The sequence below is a fragment of the Sceloporus undulatus genome, chromosome 6 (assembly GCF_019175285.1).
Source record: "Sceloporus undulatus isolate JIND9_A2432 ecotype Alabama chromosome 6, SceUnd_v1.1, whole genome shotgun sequence".
Lineage (NCBI taxonomy): Eukaryota > Metazoa > Chordata > Lepidosauria > Squamata > Phrynosomatidae > Sceloporus > Sceloporus undulatus.
Window position 1 is genome coordinate 62,497,965 of NC_056527.1, and position 20,536 is coordinate 62,518,500.

Consider the following 20,536-nt stretch of genomic DNA (forward strand, 5'->3'; position numbering starts at 1 on the left):
TTCAGAGACTCAGTAGAGTCCATAGTGTGCTTCAGCTCTGGTCTGCAGTTTTCCTAGACCTTGCTGATAGATGAGGTATTTCTGAGGAACTTCTCAGTTGACACATCTTTTAAAGAAGTAGACAGAAGTTTAGGGTAGAGTGAATCACTCTCATAGTATCTTTTCCAAGAACTGATAATACCAGAGCATTTAATCACATTGGAACAATTAATTTTTCAGCAAAACTTTGTCCAAATTCATCATTCTATAGCAATGCATCATTCTACACACTTTTCTGATTCTATTTCCCAAAAGGCAAATGAAAATTTATTTGATGTTTCTACTGGATCTGCTCACATTGCTGAAGATGCAAAGTTTTGAGTTGAAAATGCATCATCCTAGACACACGTAACTTAATAGATGCATTCTGTGCTTATAACACCCATCAGTAGTTTGCTAAATTTATAAACAATGGGCTTTCTTTTAGCACTAGGAGATTGTGTTCAATATTAATTTAAAAGTATTAAGATTTCCCAAAAATCATGCAAAAGGGACATAGAGATTGCCAGCTTAGACATATGCTGTCTATGGGACATAGAGATTGCCAGTCAAGACGGATCTCTTCCGGCAGGCCTTTCCTGAATAAAAGTGCCCGGCCACAGAATTACTGCCCCTCACATCATGTTTCAGCCCACCGCTCTTTCCTCGCTGTATTTTTTATTGTGTTTTTAATAGATGTTTTAATTGTAACTTGTTTAATCCTGTTTTAAGGGGGGAATTTGGGACATAAATTTGTAAATGTGGATTTTAACGTGTTGTTAACTGCTTTGATTGTCTTGTCACAGAAAAGCAGGATATAAACAAAAGTTTTATTATTTATTTATTTATTTATATAGTTACTAATTTATACACTAAATCAGTTTATGTGGCTGTTGTAATTATAGATGATAATTGAATTTCCCACTTATTTTCAATAAATGCTTTTGATACCGAGATTATATTTGATTGTGAATATAAAATTTGGCATTATTCATTTCATTTTATTACCGTATATGCTCATGTACAAGTCGAGAAATTTAGGTCAAAATTGACACAAAAACCCTGGGTCAACTTATTCACTAAGTCAACTTAAAGTCGAGTGTATATGGTAGATGAGAATTTAGTGTAAGCCTTGTCTGTGGTAGGAGAATCTTTTGCTCTCCTTGTGCTCTTACCGTTTATCTCATTAGCAAACTGGGTTGCCTTATTGCATTTTTTATTTACTAATATGCCATTGGTTTCTACTGTGGGGAAGAGCACCAGCACGCACCCACATATCTACCTGTTAAAAAGTTTAAGAATCAAGGATTTCAAATGAACATACAACAACCAAAAGGTCCATTTCAGTCATCTCCTACCACCTGTCTTCCCTTTAGTTTGTTACATCTTCAGCTCTAAATATCTTCTCCGTATACTGTCATAGAGTTAAGATAGCTTTCTTCTCAGTTTGACAAATTGTTTTTTGTTTTATCATGGTCATCAATGCGATTTACAAAAGAAGCTCCAGGGACTCCATTGCTGAGGAGGTGTGAGCCAAGATGTGAAACGGAAAGAAAGGTCAAGACAGCTTTGAGCTGTCTGAATTCACATATAGGGGGGGGGGGGGGAGGAAGCAGTAACAAGAGTTTGTGATAACTGCTGTCCGTTATGAAACCCAGTTTGAATGAATGATCCATAATGCAAGTTCCTTTTGCAAAAGCTATAAAATCCAGGTAGTTCATAGATTATAATTAAAGCTGAATCCTTGGAAAATCTGAATTCTTGGTGTTTAGTTACTCTTTAGCGTAATAGCTTTACAGTAGCATTACTGCTTTTCATTTACTAATTCCACATATTTTCTGTACAGCATAATTAATGTACAGTATATTGCTTTGTTAAGGACAGTTTTCTGTCTGGCAAGATTTAGACTAGTGGATTGCTAACCTCTGCAAAGGAGGGAGAGCTGTTAAAAAGCAACCTAAGAATGTGGGCAAGGATCAGTCCAGACTTTCATATGTGTGTAAGAATTCATGGATAATTCTGATTACTGGGGGTCATTTCAGTTTCACTTTAGACCCAGTTTTTGAATAGAAGTAATCATAGTCTTTTACTACATTACCTTCTCGGGGAGCTGGACAAATGGGGAGATTCATTTTCCTGGACTAACTTGCTGGGAATGGGACATAGAGATATGAAGGACCAGAGGGGGATAAGCCATAAAATTAAGAGAGAAAGATCCTCACATTTTTGAACCCCCCTTTTCCTGGAAAAATTAGGGAAATGGATTGTGGAATATTTTCTTTTAGAATAATGAATAAAATGTTTAAACTGAGGCATTTATATATTTTGTCTTGCAAAACTATTTCTAAAAACTATGTAAGAGGAACAGGTTTTTAAAAGGGAAATTTTCATCTAAGACATGATGCTAATGGATTTGTGTTTGATATCATGGCCTTTACTTTCTGGAGTTCCACAGTGTTTGAATATTGTCCACTATCTTTTTCAACATCTGTGCAATACTACCAGGCGGTTATCACCTGAGGGGAGGGAATGGGTATTCCTATGTTGCTGGTGACACTTAGCTTTGTCTCTTTAATCTTCATAATGTGGAGATGTTCTGGAAGTTCTGAGTGGTAGACTCTACTAACATTAAATTAGATGTGAAAGCATCAGAGTTATAGTTGGTTGTAACATTGGACGGTAGGGTTCCTAATGACAGCCTGTTCATGGTGGAATTGAACTCATAAAATAGTTTGGGAAATAATCAGGATTGATTTTGCTATGTTTAGCTAGTACACCAACTTCATTGATCCAGATAGAGTCAAACTGGCCATGGCTCTACATGTGTTTGGTTTTTATTCAGCAGTTGCAACTCTCTTAATATGGGGATGGATCTGAAATCCTCTTAGACTTTAAAAGTGCCAAACGTTGATTAGGGCAAACGTCTGAAATTACCAGTATGATGATCTCTTTATTGTATCAGCTGCACTATTTTCCACTTAGTCTCAGACTCAGTTCTGGGTATTGCTGATTATCTTGAAAGATCTGAATGGCTTGGGATCTGGCTCATGCAGAATTTTTTTCCTCCCATAGGAATGAAGGTCTCGGGTTTTTTAAGATGAGCTTCTGTGTCCCACTCCAGAGGCATGCTTTGGTAGCATTGTACTGAAGGCTGGTTTCCCCCCCTAGGTGACAGTACCCTATATGTCTTGGCCAGGGAGTTAAGTTGTTTTCCTCTTTTAGCTGTGTTCCTCTGGCAAATGAAGACCTTTTGTTCAAAAAAGCACTGGATCCTATTACTTTATAACTTTATTGTTTTGGTGGATACACAATCTTTTTTGCTACTATTCTTAGCTTGTTAATGTGTACAGTGGGCCCTTCGTATCTGCTGGGGTTTGGTTCCAGGACCCTCTGTGGATACCAAAATCCATGGATGCTCAAGTCCCATTAAATACAATGCCATAGTAAAATGGTGTCTCTTATATAAAATGTCAAAATCAAGATTTGATTATTGAAATTTATATAGTTTTAAAATATGTTCAATGCGTGGATGCTTGAATCTGTTAATAAAAATTTGTGGATAAGGAGGGCCAGCTGTATTAATGATTATGCTTTTATGCTTGTAAAGTACTTTGAGGAGCTCCTCTTTTGGAGGAAAAAGTAGGGTGGATTTTTTTAAATTATAAAAGCAGGTATTCTTGAAAATGACAGTGAATTTGCTTTCCAGGTAGTAGTGGATTTTGTTTTGTTGTTTTTTGGCAAAAAGTGGAAGCACAGCGATACAGAACAAAGTTGGTGATGTTGATTAGAAAAGACTGCAAGTACTTTTTACTGTTCATAGCACATGCTCAGTGTAATCTTCATATATTGAAAACCAAAAACAGTTTCTTATAACTTAATGGTCGTTTAAGTTATCTGATGCAACTTAGGGCTTTTTTCCCTTTACAAAAGGAAACCTTACTGTTAATAATACAAACAGAATGTTCTCTGTTTTGTTCTGACATGGTGGATGTCACACTGTCCCACTAGCTTCTGATGTGCAAGTCATCTTTTAGATAGTATGTTTTAATTATGAAAATAGGCTTGCTTTAACTAACTATGGCATATACTCTTTTTCAGTGTTGAAGTGCTGAAAGCTTTTACTAAATTCAGCCATCCTTTAACACACTGTTTCTTGCAGAAATCAAGACTCAACCTTTTACATCTACTGAGTTTGGTTTTGCTCTTGTTCTGAGTATTTTTAGCATCATTGATTTTTTTAGGAATAACAAAGCATTACTAGATTTTAAAATGTTTTTAAAAGTTTTAGATTTTAAAAAGTTTTCTTAGGCCTGTTACAGACTGCCAAAATAAAGCTGCTTCGGGTCTCTTTGGAGGTATGCTATTTAAATAATGCATGGGTCCCAAGAGTCCGGAGGTCACACCAAAGCCACACTCCATTCCTAAGCACCGGAGTGCAGCTTTTGGTGCAGCTTCCAGATTCTTGGGATGCATGCATCATTTAAATAGCATACTTCCAAAGAGACCCAAAGCAGCTTTATTTTGGCAGTCTGTAACAGGCCTTAGTAATATAATCATTGCTTTGCCTCTGTTTGTAACAAGGCAAGCCAATTAGTATCCTGAACTTAGCAATTCAGTGTTAACATTCTGTTAGACCAGTGGTTCCCACACTTTGGTCCTCCAGCTGTTTTGGACGTCAGTTTCCCAAATTCTTGACTGTTGTCCAAGTTAAGTGGGGTTCCTGGGAACTAAACTCCAAAACGCCTGGATGACTACAGTTTGGGAATTACTGAGTTAGACATATCTGCTATATAGGTATTCCTTCATTTAAGGTTTTCCCCCAATACTTTTTAGCATCTCTGTCAAGAAAATTGGATAGTATTCTCAAGGTATCATTGTCTCAGCATTGTCAAACCATCAGATGGCTTGGGGCCACTAGGGATGGAGCATTTTTTAAAAAAGGAATGACAATCATGCTGGCACACTTCATGTGTATGTTATTTTAAGATATTGGAGAATGTCTTTTGGTACATACTGTAGGAAATCAGTTGTCTTCTTTAACAGCAGACTTTTTTTCCATAATAATAATGCTTTTTCATAATTACATAGAATGGTGTTTTGTTTTGTTTTTCGAATTGTATGTCTACTGTTTAAATTTAAAGAACAAGAAGTATCTCATTAGATGTATTGTAAGCCCATCTGCGCTCATGAGCTTCAGTGGGATACAAGTTACAAAGCATGAATTTTTCTTTGTTCACTATTGGGTAAATGCAGCAATTTTGGAATTACAGTTGCAGCACCTCTTAACTAGACCCACTTTTCTTCCACACACATCTTGTTTTGTACAAGAACAGTGAAATATCTTACCTGCATTGTATGCAAGCAGTGGCAGTTTCCTGCACCAGTCCTCCCATGTATAGCTTTGGACAAAACATGAAGCTGCTGCTAGGGCCTATTCACTTTTGTATGTGCGTACCAAATGGAATTTGTTGAAAAATTAAATTTGAAGCAGTTTGAATACTTTAATAAATCATTTGTAAAGGGGCTAGTAGTTACCATTTTACGGTCTTAATTATAGTGACTATTTTTCTGAGACCTCTGCTGGCCAATTAAATGGAATTTCTGCAGTATCACTTATTTCATTTTGAAGAAATGCACTAGTAGCATAGGCCTAGGGACAGTTGTGATTTGGTGTTTCTTTTGAGAAATCAAACAAATGTCACTAAAATATTTAAATTCTTACTCAGAGAACATGTATGACTTCTGGCATACCGGTACAGGTAAATGTTCTCAAAAAGCTTTGCACATGAAGGCTTCACTAATTGTGTACCACACTTCACTAACAAATATTGAAAAGCAAAATTTAACTAGCTTTAATTAACATCTCACTTTACAGTGGAAATTTTGCTTACAAGGAGCAAGTAAAGCAAAGTAGCGTCAAATCCATCATGAATTTGCTTTTTCAATTATTGACTTTTATTTTTGTGGTTTGATTTAAGCATGCTAAGCATCTGTATTTTTTGTTTTTTAGATTTGACACAGTTGAAGGCATGTAAGTGGTCATTTAACTTTTTCAAGACTTAAGACAAAAGGCTTAAAACAAATAAGACATTTAATGTTAAGTGTAATTTTTAAGAAAACTTTATTTTCAGCTCTTGCGTTTATTTTGCTTTAATGGTTTTTATTCTAAAACTTTCTTAACATAACATTAAATATTTTTAGTGACAAAAAGTGGGAGCATTTTTATGCACAAAGCGAGTAGAAAGTGGACGTCTACTCACAACTTGTCAGTATTTAACAGGTAAATTGTGTGTGAAATGTTCCTGAAGCATTTAAACTGCTTCGTTTCTTGCTTTTAAAGTTGTAGGTGGTTATCAGAGCATTTGAAAACACTGGAATTCTCAAACTATAGAATTAGTAATTAAGAGAGAGATGTAGATATCATATAAATGGCTTGCAGAGGTCATGTTTCATTCTATTAGGTGTTGTGTTCCAGCAAGGATAGTCAACCTGCTATATGTGTCAGCTTGCTTCCATCCTCACCAACACCAGGAGGAAGTAGTTACTTCCTGCTGTTGGTATTGCCTTTCATTTAATATTTTATCTAAATGTGATATGTCCTTGACCATCCTACATTTGAATCTCCTTCATCATGGGCTTTGTGACTTACACATATGGGTATTCAGCACCTGCACAGAGATCCTCAGAAGCTTGTAGAGGTGTGTTTTGGCAGTAACTCCACCCCCTCACTTGCATGGATATAAGCTGTGCATTCCCACTGAAAGCCATTTTCTTTTTGTCTCATCTGCCTTGGCACGGACCACACTGTTGACTTGTGTCCATATTCGGCAAGCAAGGCTCAATAGAGCTTCCGATCATACATCTTGCAATAAACTACTTCATATTGTTTCAGCATCTGTCTGCTCCCACTTTTCTTTGGGTGTGGCGCACCAGTCAAATCACTCATTGACACAGAACCTTCTGGCTGTTGTTCAGGCTTCCTTGGGAGAAATGTTGGCACCCTCATCCTCAACAGCCCAAAAAGCCTCTAAACCTATTCTCAGGGTGCAGAAACCTAGAGATGTTCCTCTCACTCCTGGGGATTTCTAAGGAAGCAATTGCAGAAAGGAAATCTGTGGAGCCAATGAAGAAGACAGTAAAAAGATAAGGACCAGCCACCGACTCAGTCACATCAGAACTTTCATTTCCCACCCAGGAGCCACAGCTATCTTCATCTCAGATCCTAATGTCTCCAGTGTATGTACCTCACTTCTCTAGCCCTGTTCTGGATATAATTGCTAGGGAGATGGATATTCATTCTTTGGATGAGGTCCAGATTGTTTGTTCCTACTTGGAAGGTTAGATTCTAGGCAAATATCACTTTCAGAGCTCTGCGCTCAGCCACCACCAGAAGGCACTGGACTTGACCCCAAGGACAACAAGCACAGAAGGCATAGAATGCATCGAAATCAGCTGGGAATCGCAGACATATACATCTTCTTGACACCACAGTAGGTCTGCAATAGCTATGTCTTGCACTATTCCTTGAGGGTCTATTTTGTGGCCATCTGTGCTCATTCTAAGCTGTAAGTTGCCTCCTCTTGGTTGGTGCACATATACCACCATCCACTTAATCAAGGACTGCTGCCTGCATGGAGCCCCTCATTAGTCATTTACAAGCTTATGCATGACCCTTCGAACCCTTGACATCATTTGATCTTCATTTTCTTTCCTCGAAAACTGCCTACCTTGTCTCCATCACCTCTGCTTATAGAGACAGTGAATTAGCAGTGGTAAGGGTATACGCTCCCCCCCTCCACACACACACATTTTAGCTTTCATAGGGCATGATGGTCCTCTCCATGGGCATCTCCTTCCTCACTATGATGGTATCCATTTTCTATCTCATCCATCCCCTGGTTCTTCCAGCCTTCAAGCAAATGCCATCTTTTGACCTGGAGCATACCCTTCATACCCTAAATGTTAAAAGGACACCCCTGTTCTGTGTCACTCAGACAAAACAGTTCTGGAAGACTCCTCATCTGTTTGTTACCTATGTCACACCTAGTCAGGGAAAGGTGATCTCATCTCAATGACTCTTCCACCAGGTGGTAAATACTATCTACCTTTTCTACTCCCTTTCTGAGAAGAGTAAAAGTTCATGTGACATGAGCAACTGCTACTTTGTTAGCGTATCTCAGATGGATTCCTGTCCTGAAACTCTGCCATGCAGCTACATGGTCATAGCCATCTAAGTTCCTTTCTCATTATAGACTGGATGTTCTTTTTCAATCTGATACAGTTTTTGTATCTGTTGAGTCTAGCAGACTAGCTATTCTCCTTTATGTGTGAGTCACTGAGACTATCAAGAAGAGGAACAGGTAACTGTAGTTCTTTGTTCATCTGTGCACTCACACAACCTGCATACTGTCCCTTTATTCCAGGCCTGAAACTGGGTTTTGGTGAGAACACACAGCTTATGTCTGTGTGAGTATGGGGCTACTGTTATCGCCAAAACATGCTCTAGCTTCCAAGGATCTCCACACAGGCACAGAATGACCCATATTTGTGAATGCACAGATAGATGATCACTCACTTAAAGAACCACAGTTACAGGTAGACAGCCTCCTCTTATCTGGACACAAACTGGATTGTCTAGGTCTGGGAGATTTATGCATGAAAGGGAGTTGTTCGTTTGCAACTGTCTTCTGCAGCATTTTAGACCAATAGAATAAAACTTCACTCTGGAACTTAACAATCAAATAGGCTTCCCCCCCCTTTTTTTTTAAACATCACTAGCTTTAGTAAACATTCAAAAATATTTTTTTAAAGTACTAGGTTTTGTTATGGTTCTATTTCCCTGTAATAAGAAAGCCTTGTTGTAAGAAATATTAGCAGTGAAGTCTGCCTGTGCACTACATAGATTTGCTTTGTGTGCTTTCTTTTTTCAAAATAGCATTTAATTGGTTACAGTCCTACACATACAAACCTGATTTAAATTATTAAAATATTGGGTAGGTTATAGAGACTGTAACAAGTATTTTGACAATAGTCCCTGACTATTTCTTTCTTTCAAAAGAACATCGTGAGTTTATTCTAAATAACACTCCAGTACAGATTGCTTGTTTTCCCCATGTGTACACAATTTTTGCAGGAGAGCCAATTTTATTTGTTAGTCTCAATATAATGTTGCCTTTTTATCATTTGCTAACACCACACAATCTTTCAAACAATCTTGGGTTGTATGTTACTAATGTTACAGCAGAATCTTGGGCTTACAAACTCTCATAGGCTGTTTTCATAAGGTGATCATTTGCTTCCGTGTTCTTCCTTTCTTCCTTACTTGTTCCTCCTGTTTCACTTCCCAATATTGTTCTTTTGTAAACTTTAAATTCAGTTTACCTTATTCCGTCTTCTCTAACAACGTTGAACTCATGTGCTGCTTCTTTCCACCTTCTTTGAAAGTGTTCTTTGTACAGTGATCCATACTGACAGGTGAAGAACATTACTTAAGGTCTTTCTCAGTGGAATAATTTTTCTCTTGGCCATTTAAGAATTGTTCCTCGTCATTCAGAAGTTTGTCCCTACAGATTTCTTTAATTGCAACTAGTAGTACTGTCTCATGTGGTTGAAACAAATGTGACAGGTATCTTCTAGTCACTGCTTATGATGATATTAGTGACAGAATAAAAATTCTTCCCCATGTGTCTAGGCCCTTTTGAGAAGAGTTAATTGGGATCATACTGGTCTGTGGTTCTAAACAATTGCAATTAAAAGAAAAATAGCTAAGAAATTTCAGTATCAGTTTAATATAATATGATAGATTGAAGATTAGATCTGATTTGGTTGGTTGCTACTTATTTATATTTTTTCACGTTTTGTGTTGCATGAATGTCCAGGCAACTGGTGATAAATGCACTTGTGTTATTGGACACATCCCCTGTTTTTTTTCCTTGTTGAATAATAATTTAGTTGTGATTAGATCATAGCATGTTCAGATTGTAATCTAGAGTATATTTTGGTGTTTCAGCCGTGTGTGATATGGATGTATTAGTTAGAAAAATAATGAAACATTTGTGACTGAATATAATATAGCAGTTAAATACCACAGCTCTGTCTTTTTAACCGTACAGTTAAAGCTATTGGAATGGCTCTAGGTTTACAAGAACAGTGTTGAAAACTTTGGAAGCACTTTGTGAAGTAAATCGTCAGGTTACAAACCTAATAATTGGCTGGTTTGCTCAGATCAGTGAAATAGTAACTTGTTCCTATTGTCACCTCCTATTTCTTCTCTATTCTTTCTTTCCAGTTTTGTGCATTCCAAGTAACTTTCTTTCAGACACCTTATTCTTAGTTTTGGCCAAAAAAGCCTATTTTGTATCCTTCTTTTTATGCACCTTTCCACTGAGCTGTGTCTGTCCAACTAAATAGCCTCCTAGCCAAATTGAAATATTCCATCCTCCCTTTGTCTCACCAGCCATGAACCATTCCAAACTATCACACCTATTCAGTCAATAAGTGCCAGATGCTTCAGTGCCACAAAGAATGCAGCATAGATATCAATTAAAATATGTGATTTAATATAGTAACAAAATTGTAGTAGCAGAAATCAACCCGAAACCACTCATGCCGAAAGAAAATATTCTGTATAACTTCTTTCATGGCTTAGGTCATGCTGCATTCTTGTCAGGAATATCTGTCAAATCTGCACTAGACAGATCTGTGGTATTAAAAGCTCACTGCCTAAGTCTGGTGTTTTCCCTCCTTCACAATGTGCCTTTTTTCTGGAAGTTGTGCCATCGTAGGTGGAACAGAGCCCACCCACCCTACCCTTGGTTTCATCTTCTTTTGTGGATGTATAAAAGAAAAATGTGATGAAGAAGCATTTGAACTGTTTGTTAGACACCTTTTTATTTACAGATTACATCACTGTCAGAATGTTGCTTGCTTCCTTTTGTTGTGTGTCTAACGATATGCTATCAGTCATACATTTGTAAAAGAAAACAGAAACATCAACCATCTTTGGTTTATGGCAGGAGTCCTCTGGCACAGATGGAAGAAGAAAGGCGAGAGCATGTGGCAAAAATGAAAAAAATGGAGATGGAAATGGAGCAAGTCTTTGAAATGAAAGTCAAAGAAAAAGTTCAAAAACTGAAGGATTCTGAAGCTGAGGTACACATACTGCATGCCATCATCAAGATGAGGTTGAGGAAGGAATCTTGTTTCTTCCCAGATGTTGTTGGGTTGTAACATGCAGCACTGTTGGGTTATGCTGGATTTGGTCTTTGCAGTTCAGCAGCATTTGCAAGTCCTCATGATTTTCACTCTTGATACAAATAAAGCAAATATTGTAAATATAAATATTTATACTGTATGATTCGTTTAGTCCTCTGGGAACGTGGCTCAATAGATAACTTGTTATATGTGTATTGCAAGTGAAATGAAATTAGTTCATTTGCATGAATAATAAATCTCCTATTTGCCTAGTAACCACAGCTATGCATAATACCAGTATTGTGGATTTTAAAGCCATGAATTTAACTATAGGGCAAAAATTGATTTTGACTTTACACTGATATGACTTAGGCTGGATAGATTTATAAGGCTGACATGCTTAAATTACTATAAAAATTATGATGGCCAAAAAGAGGGAAGAAGGTAAGGATGACCTTAGGCAAGTCACACACTGTCAACCTCAGAAGAAGCCAAGGGCAAACCTCTTCTGAACAAATCTTGCTGAGAAAACCCTGTGATAAAGTCATCATAAGTTGGAAACTACTTGGAGGCATACAACAACAAAAGGTGGCCAGCATCTCTTTAGGGGAAGCATGGTTTTATATGCCAAATAGTGATCCTCTGAGATTCCAAAGAAATGCAAAGAATGTAGGATTTGCCTAATTTATTGTTGTGTTGCGTTGTTTTGAAAAAACATTATAAGTTGACACCCATATAACATATTTACAGTAACAACAGTTAGTGGATAGTATGCTGGGTTATGACCTTTGTTAAGCTTTGGAAGGTCTTAAACAGGACCTTGTACTTAAGCTTCAGCTTTACATTGTAAAAATAAGAGATATCCAGCACATACTTTTGTATATAAGAGCATTTCATTGGAGGTTGAGTCTACCAAGGCATGCACAAGCATTCATAAATACTTTGAAATTTTTAAATTGACTCTTCTCTCTCCATTGCCATGTTACAAATAGTTTTTGAAACGCCTCTGTTTCAAAAAGAATTTCCCCTGAGGCTTTGGAGGTTGCTGTTTGAGAATCACATGCATTCACATGACCCTGAGATGTTTGGAACTATAAATGTTCTCCAGTTCTTTGGACTGTAATCTATATAAATGTTAGTGAGCTAAAATTTTATTTAGAATGAGATGTTTCTCACTCAATGTTGTCATTTACATATTATTCACTTCCAAAAAGTTTTTATTTTAATAAATATAAACATTATTTCTAGCTGCATATACAGTATTATAATTAAAACTTATTTGAGTATACATGCCGACTCTGGAGTACCATGACTCTCCAGTACAGTCAGAATGTACTACTGCATAGGCACGAAGTAGGGAGGACTTTCTGTTTCATTCCTCTGTTCCCAACTTCTGTCTTCTGATCACTTGTATATAATTCAACCATGTTCTCCCCCCTCCACCTCCTTCTCCCATGCAGACATACTCATACAGACTCCATAGTACTGTAGCAACCCTGCATGCTTCTCCTTTCTTTCTCTTGCAGTTCATCAGGTCTTATTTATTTTATTTTGGTTACTCTTACACTTCTGCTGCCTTTCCTAACCCTGTCCATGGAAGATGCACCATGCTGTTGTCTGCTGACATAATAAATCCAGGCTGCCACATAGCTATTTACAGTTTTTATTAAGCTTCAGCAGTTGCAGAGAGTTCACTTTCTTTTTCCCTATTCTTTATCTTCTTTCTTCATATTTACCTGTTCAATTTGCTCTTCTCTTTCCTTTCCTCTAGCCTTGCATATAGCAGCTTTGTTCTCTAGTGACTTCCTCCTCCCATACACGCCTCTATAGCGCACATATGGAATTCTTCTATTGGCATCAGTCCATCTAAAAGGCTATTGGCAGAGGGCAACCAAAGATTTTCTGGGTTAGCTGTGGCTGTGGCTGAGTTTGAGAAATACTGCTATATACCATTCTTCAGGGTTTCATTCCCACATACACTTAAACTTACAAAATATGCTGGAGAACCACTGCCAGAATTTTTTTTTCTTCTTCTTCTTTTTCCTCTAATTGGCTTCCTAAAGGATGAAATTGGAGGAAACAGTCAGACTTTTCTCCATGATAGTCCTAGTGCATAGGAATCTTGAATATTTTAAGTCTGGAGTAAACCATGTAGTTATGACACATAAAAAGGAGGTGACATTGCTGTAGCTACCCGTGGAAAAAGAAAACACAGAGTGTCCTGAGAGCCCTTTCTTTTTTGCCAATTTGTATCATTGCCAACCCAGGTTTAAAAAAAAAACACAAATCCTTAAATATGTTATTGTTGCCAGAGCAGCTCTGGAGTGATGATAATAATGTCCAGTGAGTCCTTTATACCTTACTAACCTATTGTTAAGTGTTACGGAGAACGTGATTTCTTTAAAATCATGGTTTTCTAACTTCAGTTTGTGTTTTGTGTACAGCAAACACAAATTCAATTCAGAGCAGTGCTTTTGTTTGCTGTGAGAATTTACTTTACTTGTATCATCTTGAACTATCATTGGCTCCACTATTCTGGATGCTGGCTTTGCCTACACATGGGCTTGCTATCAGTTATAGTTGCCATCCATCCTCCCAGCCCCAAGGAAGCCAGTAGCCACTGACTGAATCCAGATAAAATTAGATGCAGTTCATTCTGGTGAAAATCAGTGTAAGAAGTTAATCATTGCTTGTCTTAATTTCCATTGAAGTCAATGGAACTTAGGGCCGGAACAGACTGGCAGCATCAGCCGTCTATTTGCCGCGGCCTCAGTCTAGCATTCTTTCTGGTGGCTCTAATCCACCCTATCAGGGCGGTCTGTTTCGACCCCCCCCCCCAAGATAAAATTTAATCTAAATTCATCCCAACCTCCGGGGGGGGGGGGAGGGAGCTCCAAGCTTTGTGAGAAGCAAGGGGAAATAGATTTTCCTTGTAGTACATAAATACTACAGTGCTGAAGGGATTTGGGGATTGCAGTTATGAAAAAAAAAATCAGTTATTGGTAGTATGGTACATCCTCAAGTGAGCACATAAGTAACTTACCCTGTTTTACATTCTTACTTGTTAGCTCCAGCGACGTCATGAGCAAATGAAGAAGAACCTGGAAGCACAGCACAAAGAATTGGAGGAAAAACGCCGCCAATTTGAGGATGAAAAGGCAAACTGGGAAGCTCAGCAACGTATTTTGGAGCAACAGAATTCATCGCGGTAATTAGATGTCTTGATTGTATTTGTTGCTGATAGTTTTTGAAGTTTTTAATATAATAATTATTATTATTTTAAATTTTCAAAATTATAAGATAAAACCATAACAATATATAGAACAGCAAGGGGTAAAAAAGGACAGAAAAAAGAGAAAAAGGCCTGTTACAGACTGCCAAAATAAAGCTGCTTGGGGTCTCTTTGGAGATATGCTATTTAAATGATGCATGAGTCCTAAGAGTCCGGAGGTTGTGCCAAAGCCACACTCCATTCCTAAGCACTGGAGTGCAGCTTTTGTGCAGCTTCCGGATCCTTAGGATGCATGCATCATTTAAACAGCATACCTCCAAAGAGACCAAAGCAGCTTTATTTTGGCAGTCTGTAACAGACAAAAAGTACTATATATACTCCTATATAAGTCTAGAAATTTTAGTAAAACAAATTGACCCAAAAACCTCTATCAGCTTATCCAAGTGTCAATGTAAATACTGTACTTTTATCAGAAAAAAAAGAGCCATTCTTTTCTCTAAGTAAGGGTGAGATGTGAGAGCTTAATCTGTCCCAAAAGCACATTAAAGGGGCACTGACACCCTCTACTCTTTATACCGTTGTGCCACTTCCGACATTTTTGAATGCCTGGGCAGGAAAATATCAGATGTGGCAGCTCTTTGACACTTCCGTTCGAGGGAGTGCCAAGAGGAATCAGGCTACGAAGGATTTGAATAAAACATTTGTGTAGGGTTGTCAGCTTTTCTGGGTTAAAATCAGGCAGAGTTATCACATTGAAGTTAAAGTTATTACATCACTGCTAGCATAGTCACTATTTAATTAGCTTTGCCTTTTTATCCTTTTTCACATGTGTGCACTTTCTTAGCCATACCTGTGACTGGTCACTTTGCCCCCCACATCACATAGCCATGATTATCATCGTTCCCAGCCTTTTTAGGGTGGGCACAGACAGTCTGCCAAAATTTTGTAAGTTTTTGGCATTGATTTCCTTCGCTTCATCCATTACGTTCTTTACATGGCTTAAGTTTTACTCTCAACTTATCCATGGATCATATCAAAATCCGTAATTTTGGCCCAAAGCCTGCTCTCAACTTAATGCATGAGGCAGACTTATAGTCAAATACATATGGTAGATAGCAAAAAAAGCAGGAATAAGAAAGATGAGCAACTTGAATCTTCTCTTTAGTTGTGATTAACTTATGTTAATCTATAAAAGCTTACAGTGTTTCTCTTGTACACTAAATTATTAACCTTATTTCTATAAAATATACATATTAACTATGTTTATTAGAAAGCATTATTAGAAAGCATCTTTATTAGCAATTCTCAGCTATTATGATTGCTCTTCCCCTATTCTAAGTTAAGCAAAGCCATATCACTTTGCCTCTTAACTATAGATACTTTTTTATTATCATAAACTAGTCAAATTATCTCCTTTAGTTTCCCATTTAACAATAACCTATTATTAACTTCAACTCAGTTTCTCAACCTTCCACAAAGTATTTTAGCTTTCCTTAGCTAATGCTTTATACACCCTATTATCATATTCATATCCATATGTGTCAAATTTAATAATTATTTATTTTCAATATTTTTTTTAAATCAACATGCTTATGGCCACTTTCTCTATATTAAATCAACTTTCACCAAGAGACCCCATATTAACATCTTAAATCAGAAAAATGAATTCTTATTTTTTTTTACTCTTTCCTGCTTAAATTCCACCTTCAGTTTTTTTTAGTTCTTCATTCTTTCGTACTTAAATTTCACCTTCAGGCCAGACCTTTGCAGCTGCACACATTGGGCAGCAATCAACAGCTTACCCCTGAGGGGGGAATATATTTTTATAAAGAATAGTCCCGTTATATCCTTTTTACCCTCACTTTTCCCCTTCCACAAAAATCTAAATAACTGCCAAATGTAATATTTTCCTTCTAAAACCTTCCCCACATGCCATTCTCTGCTCGACAGTCAATGTCTTTCCTCTCCTCTGCATATTCACCAGTGCCTCCAGTCTTCTCCTCCTCAAATAGGTCTTCCAAAATCATTTCTGCATCTTATCAACTTGTTTGACTACAGACCTCCATCTCAAGTTCTTTCTTCATGCTCAACACTAACCTCTCAATTCTCCTCTTCCATCCATAATCTAGTTGATTATTCTTCTTCTTCTTCTTCTTCTTCTTCTTCTTCTTCTTCTTCTTCTTCTTCATCCTTCAAATTCCTGTCTTCCATCATATCATCCATCAATCTAGAGTTCAAACCAAAGTTCTTAAGATAGTCTTTCACCCATTTGCATTCCTCCAGTATCTTTTTCTAAATCATTAATGGCCTAAACAGATGGGCAGTATAACATGGGTATCCTGCCCATGGTCTCCAGCTGGGTCAGTTACCAGGCTGCCACACCATGGGTCCACTACTGTGTCTCCTCCAAAAGCTCCCGCCATGTAAGGGTGGAACTAGGAAGCCTGGTTATACCCACATGGTCAGGTTTCCAGGAGTGAGGAATCTCCTTCCTTTTCTTTCTTTCTTTTTTATTTTTATTTTTATTATTTTTTACTTTCTTTCTTTGGGGAGGATACATACAGCCCAAAATGGGCGGCTTAGAGCAGCCCCTTTTAGGCTGGATCAGGGCCAGGGCAAACAGATGTCTGGCCCCAATCCAGCCAGATTCCGCCCTAAAAAGAAGCAGATGAGATCCTCTCCTATTTGGGGCAAAAAAAAAAGTCACTCCTTCCCCCATAGAGCTGGCTTTTCCTCTGGGGAAAGTGGCGTCCAAGCACTATGCCCCAAAGTGGGAGAGAAGCTGGCTGGCATCTAATTGCTAATACTGTACGGCTTTTATCCCACTTGGGGGTGTGGCACATCTAAACACCACACCTCCAAGCCGGGACTGCTTGGGACTAAGCATGCTCATACAGGCTATCTGTTCAGCTCCTCTTTCTTTCTTTCTTTTCTTTTCTTTTCTTTTCTCTCTTTTTTTTTTGAAAAAAGATGTTTCAGAGAAGTTAGGGGGGCAGAAGGCTGCAAAAGTGGGGCTCCTGCATGTGGCTCTGAGCTTGAAGTTTATCCACCGGTGGTTCATATGGTTGATAATCTAAATGAATAGGAGGAGATTTATTTACAGCCATAGACCAAATAAAAGAAGTTAACATTTACAATATGCCGAATATTAAAAGTTTCAAATAGATATATAGCAGTTAGTAAGAATACCCTTCTATGGTATCTGTTCTCTAGTGCTAATCATAATTCTTTGTATTTTAATTGCTGCTGCACAGAATTTAGTCACCTTATATGTTACAGCAGAATCAGTATCTGAAAGCAGCAGAAAAGTAAGAGATTGTTCACCGAAAAATCGGAGGATGATGAGATGAGAACATAAATCCATATAAAAGAGACACTGGAAAAGCACATGTTCTACAGTTTCAATTTGTCCTGAGTCACATGGGCAGCATCTCTCCAAGTTTGGAATATTAAAATGAAGAGTATGGAGATTGTCACATGCCTCTTTTCATCTGATCCGGGCATAGGCTGGGCATGGTCTTAGTCCGATGAAGACAGATTTTATCGCCCACCTCTGTGCCCAACTCAGCCGCATCACATACTCAATCCAGATTCTTGGCATACATAAAGTATCATTTTTCGAAAAGTACACCAGGAGTCCGGATCAGGTATGCGATGCGGCCGAGTTGGGCACAGAGGTTTGTGATAAGATCTGTTTTCACCCATTTAAGCTTCTGCCTAGCCTGTGCCCAGATCAGGCAAAAAGAGGTGTGCGATAATCTCCTATGATAGATTACCGTATGATGTGGTGTCCAAACCAAACAAGAAAAGGAAACTCTCACATGTAAATATATTTGAATTGTATTTTCATTTTTTATCTTTTACAGAACTTTGGAAAAGAACAAAAAGAAAGGGAAGATATTTTAAGTATATTTACTGACCACCAGTTATGTTTAAGTTGCCAATATTCCAGTCTGGACATCAGTGTGTGTTGGATCTGTTTGACCAATCTTGCACCAGTTGTATCCATATCTGTGGATTTAACAGCATGACAAATTTTTTTTGTTAATATTGATGGCACTTGAGATGCCTTGAATTGTTTAAGGTATTGTATACTTAGAGGGGGGAAAACTACTCTCAAGTACCCTTTTTTTTTTTTAAAAAAAAAAGAAATACCAAGTCATTTTAATGCAAAATAACATTTTATTGTCGTATAATCATGTTCTGGTGGTTTGATTTGTTTACAGGATATTTCAGTATAAAAGGACTTGGGAAGGTTTTCCATAAGGATACATTGCCATAATATAATATGAACTATGCTTCTATTATTAAAAAGAAAATTCCATTCAGTGCAGCATATATAATAATGTAATTTAGTCTAACACAGTTGACCCTATTTTTGACACTTCCATTGTTTAAAAGTACACATGGAAAGACAAACGTATCGGCTTATGGGGCACCTAAATGCTTTTTATAACAATCCTTTTCTTTTTTTTCTTTTTTTTTTTTTTTTTTGGACTCTTTAAATATATGCTATTCTCATTTAGTAACTACTTTAGTCAGAGGAGTTTACTGCTTCATTTTTATAACAACATATAACTTAGATATTTTCCATATATTGGCCCTGCTAAATAGAATGTAGTTTCTTTCATATGATAGGAACCAGTGAATAAAATCTTTCCTTTAACTCCCTTTTTACATTTTATGGTAAGTAGCAGGAAAATGCATTTATAGGTCATTTCTAGGGGGAAATGTGGAGTTAAAATACCAATCTGTTTCTACCTATGTGCAGTTTGTCTTCTAGAAATGAGAATCATGGCCTCTTGGGAAACGTCACCATTTTGCATTTAGCTGTCTTCATATACTGCATTTCTGTATTTTGTTTGTATTGTAAAAAGTCACATAATAAACAATGTTGTGATGTAACATACTCAAGTTTTGATTCTCTTACTGGATTTGTGTAGCATCCTTCTCTGTTTTTATTGCTTTTCATTTTGAACGATGGTTACATTATAATTGTCCAGATAAAAGGGTTTGCTTGACAGTGGGACACAATAACTTGGAAGTTGATCGATGAAGATGTTAAGGCAGAGTCTGGATGACCATCTGTCAGAATATTGAGCTGTGGACATCCTGTATTAATAGAGGATAGGACAAGATGACAATTGAGATCCCTTCTAGTTCTCTGGTTTGGTACCTGTAAATCAAAAGGAATAATTCTTGTTAACAGAAAGGTTCCCTAAATTATCTCTGAAGGATTTTAGTAGATGGTACTTAAGGCTTGTAGTTAACTGAAGTGACATGTGTATTTTTAATACTGAAGACATTTTATCTCACTATTAACCTAAAAAGTTGCTTATAGGACTTGTACTTTGTTGACTCTAAATCTCAGTCGGTTGAGGTTGATCCCCACTCTCTCCTATTCTGACTTCAGATTTAAGTGAATCTGTACTTACCTCCCTAGTGGAAGCATTTAGATCAGTGGTCCCCAAACTGTGCCCTTTAAGAGATTTTGGACTTCAGCTCCCAGAATCCCAGACTATTGGCCAACATGATTGAGGCTTCTGGGAGCTGAAGTCCAAAATCTCTTAAAGGGCACAGTTTGGGGACCACTGATTTAAATTGAATTGTTACTCATTCGGGCACTACTCCAAAAATAGTATCCAAGGAACATCTCAAATTGTAAATGTACCTAAATATATGACAGTCATATTTCTTATTGTTACTTTAGCCTTAATATTCTCTCTGTGTGTATTCCATTTATAAATATATATATATATTACAAGTTATAGCAGTATTCTAAGAGTGTTTGATTTAAACCTAAATGTTCAACTATGCAGGCCGTTGTAACATTCTTCAGGGAATTGTGTCAAGGTGCTTGTTTATTAAAATTTGTTGGTGTATGCCTTCAAGTTAAACAACTTATGGTGAACCTGGGGTCTTCTTGGCAAATTTTTGTTCAGAGGGACGTTGCCTTTGCCGCCTTCTGAGACTGCTACACAGCAAGGTCATCTAGTTTGTTCCACAGTTGAGTAATGATTCAACTCCAGTCTCTCGCCTAATACTCAAGCCAGCTACACCACACTCGCTCTTTGTTATCCCACTTTTTAAGAA

The 20,536-nt window shown here is 37.4% G+C and overlaps 1 protein-coding gene across 3 annotated transcripts in view; it reads left to right on the forward strand.

Annotated features, from left to right (window-relative positions):
* Positions 1-18,576, forward strand: part of SEPTIN7 (septin 7) — a 73,012-nt gene extending 54,436 nt beyond the window's left edge. For 2 of the 3 annotated variants that reach the window (XM_042473288.1, XM_042473287.1), the window contains exons 12-15: positions 6,029-6,049; positions 11,034-11,169; positions 14,280-14,419; positions 18,310-18,576. In XM_042473288.1, coding sequence (XP_042329222.1) covers positions 6,029-6,049; positions 11,034-11,169; positions 14,280-14,419; positions 18,310-18,349 — 337 coding nt within the window. In that variant the 3' untranslated portion in view covers positions 18,350-18,576. The remainder of the gene's footprint in view (positions 1-6,028; positions 6,050-11,033; positions 11,170-14,279; positions 14,420-18,309) is intronic. The other variant, XM_042473289.1, reaches the window with a different exon arrangement.
* Positions 18,577-20,536: the final 1,960 nt, after the last annotated feature.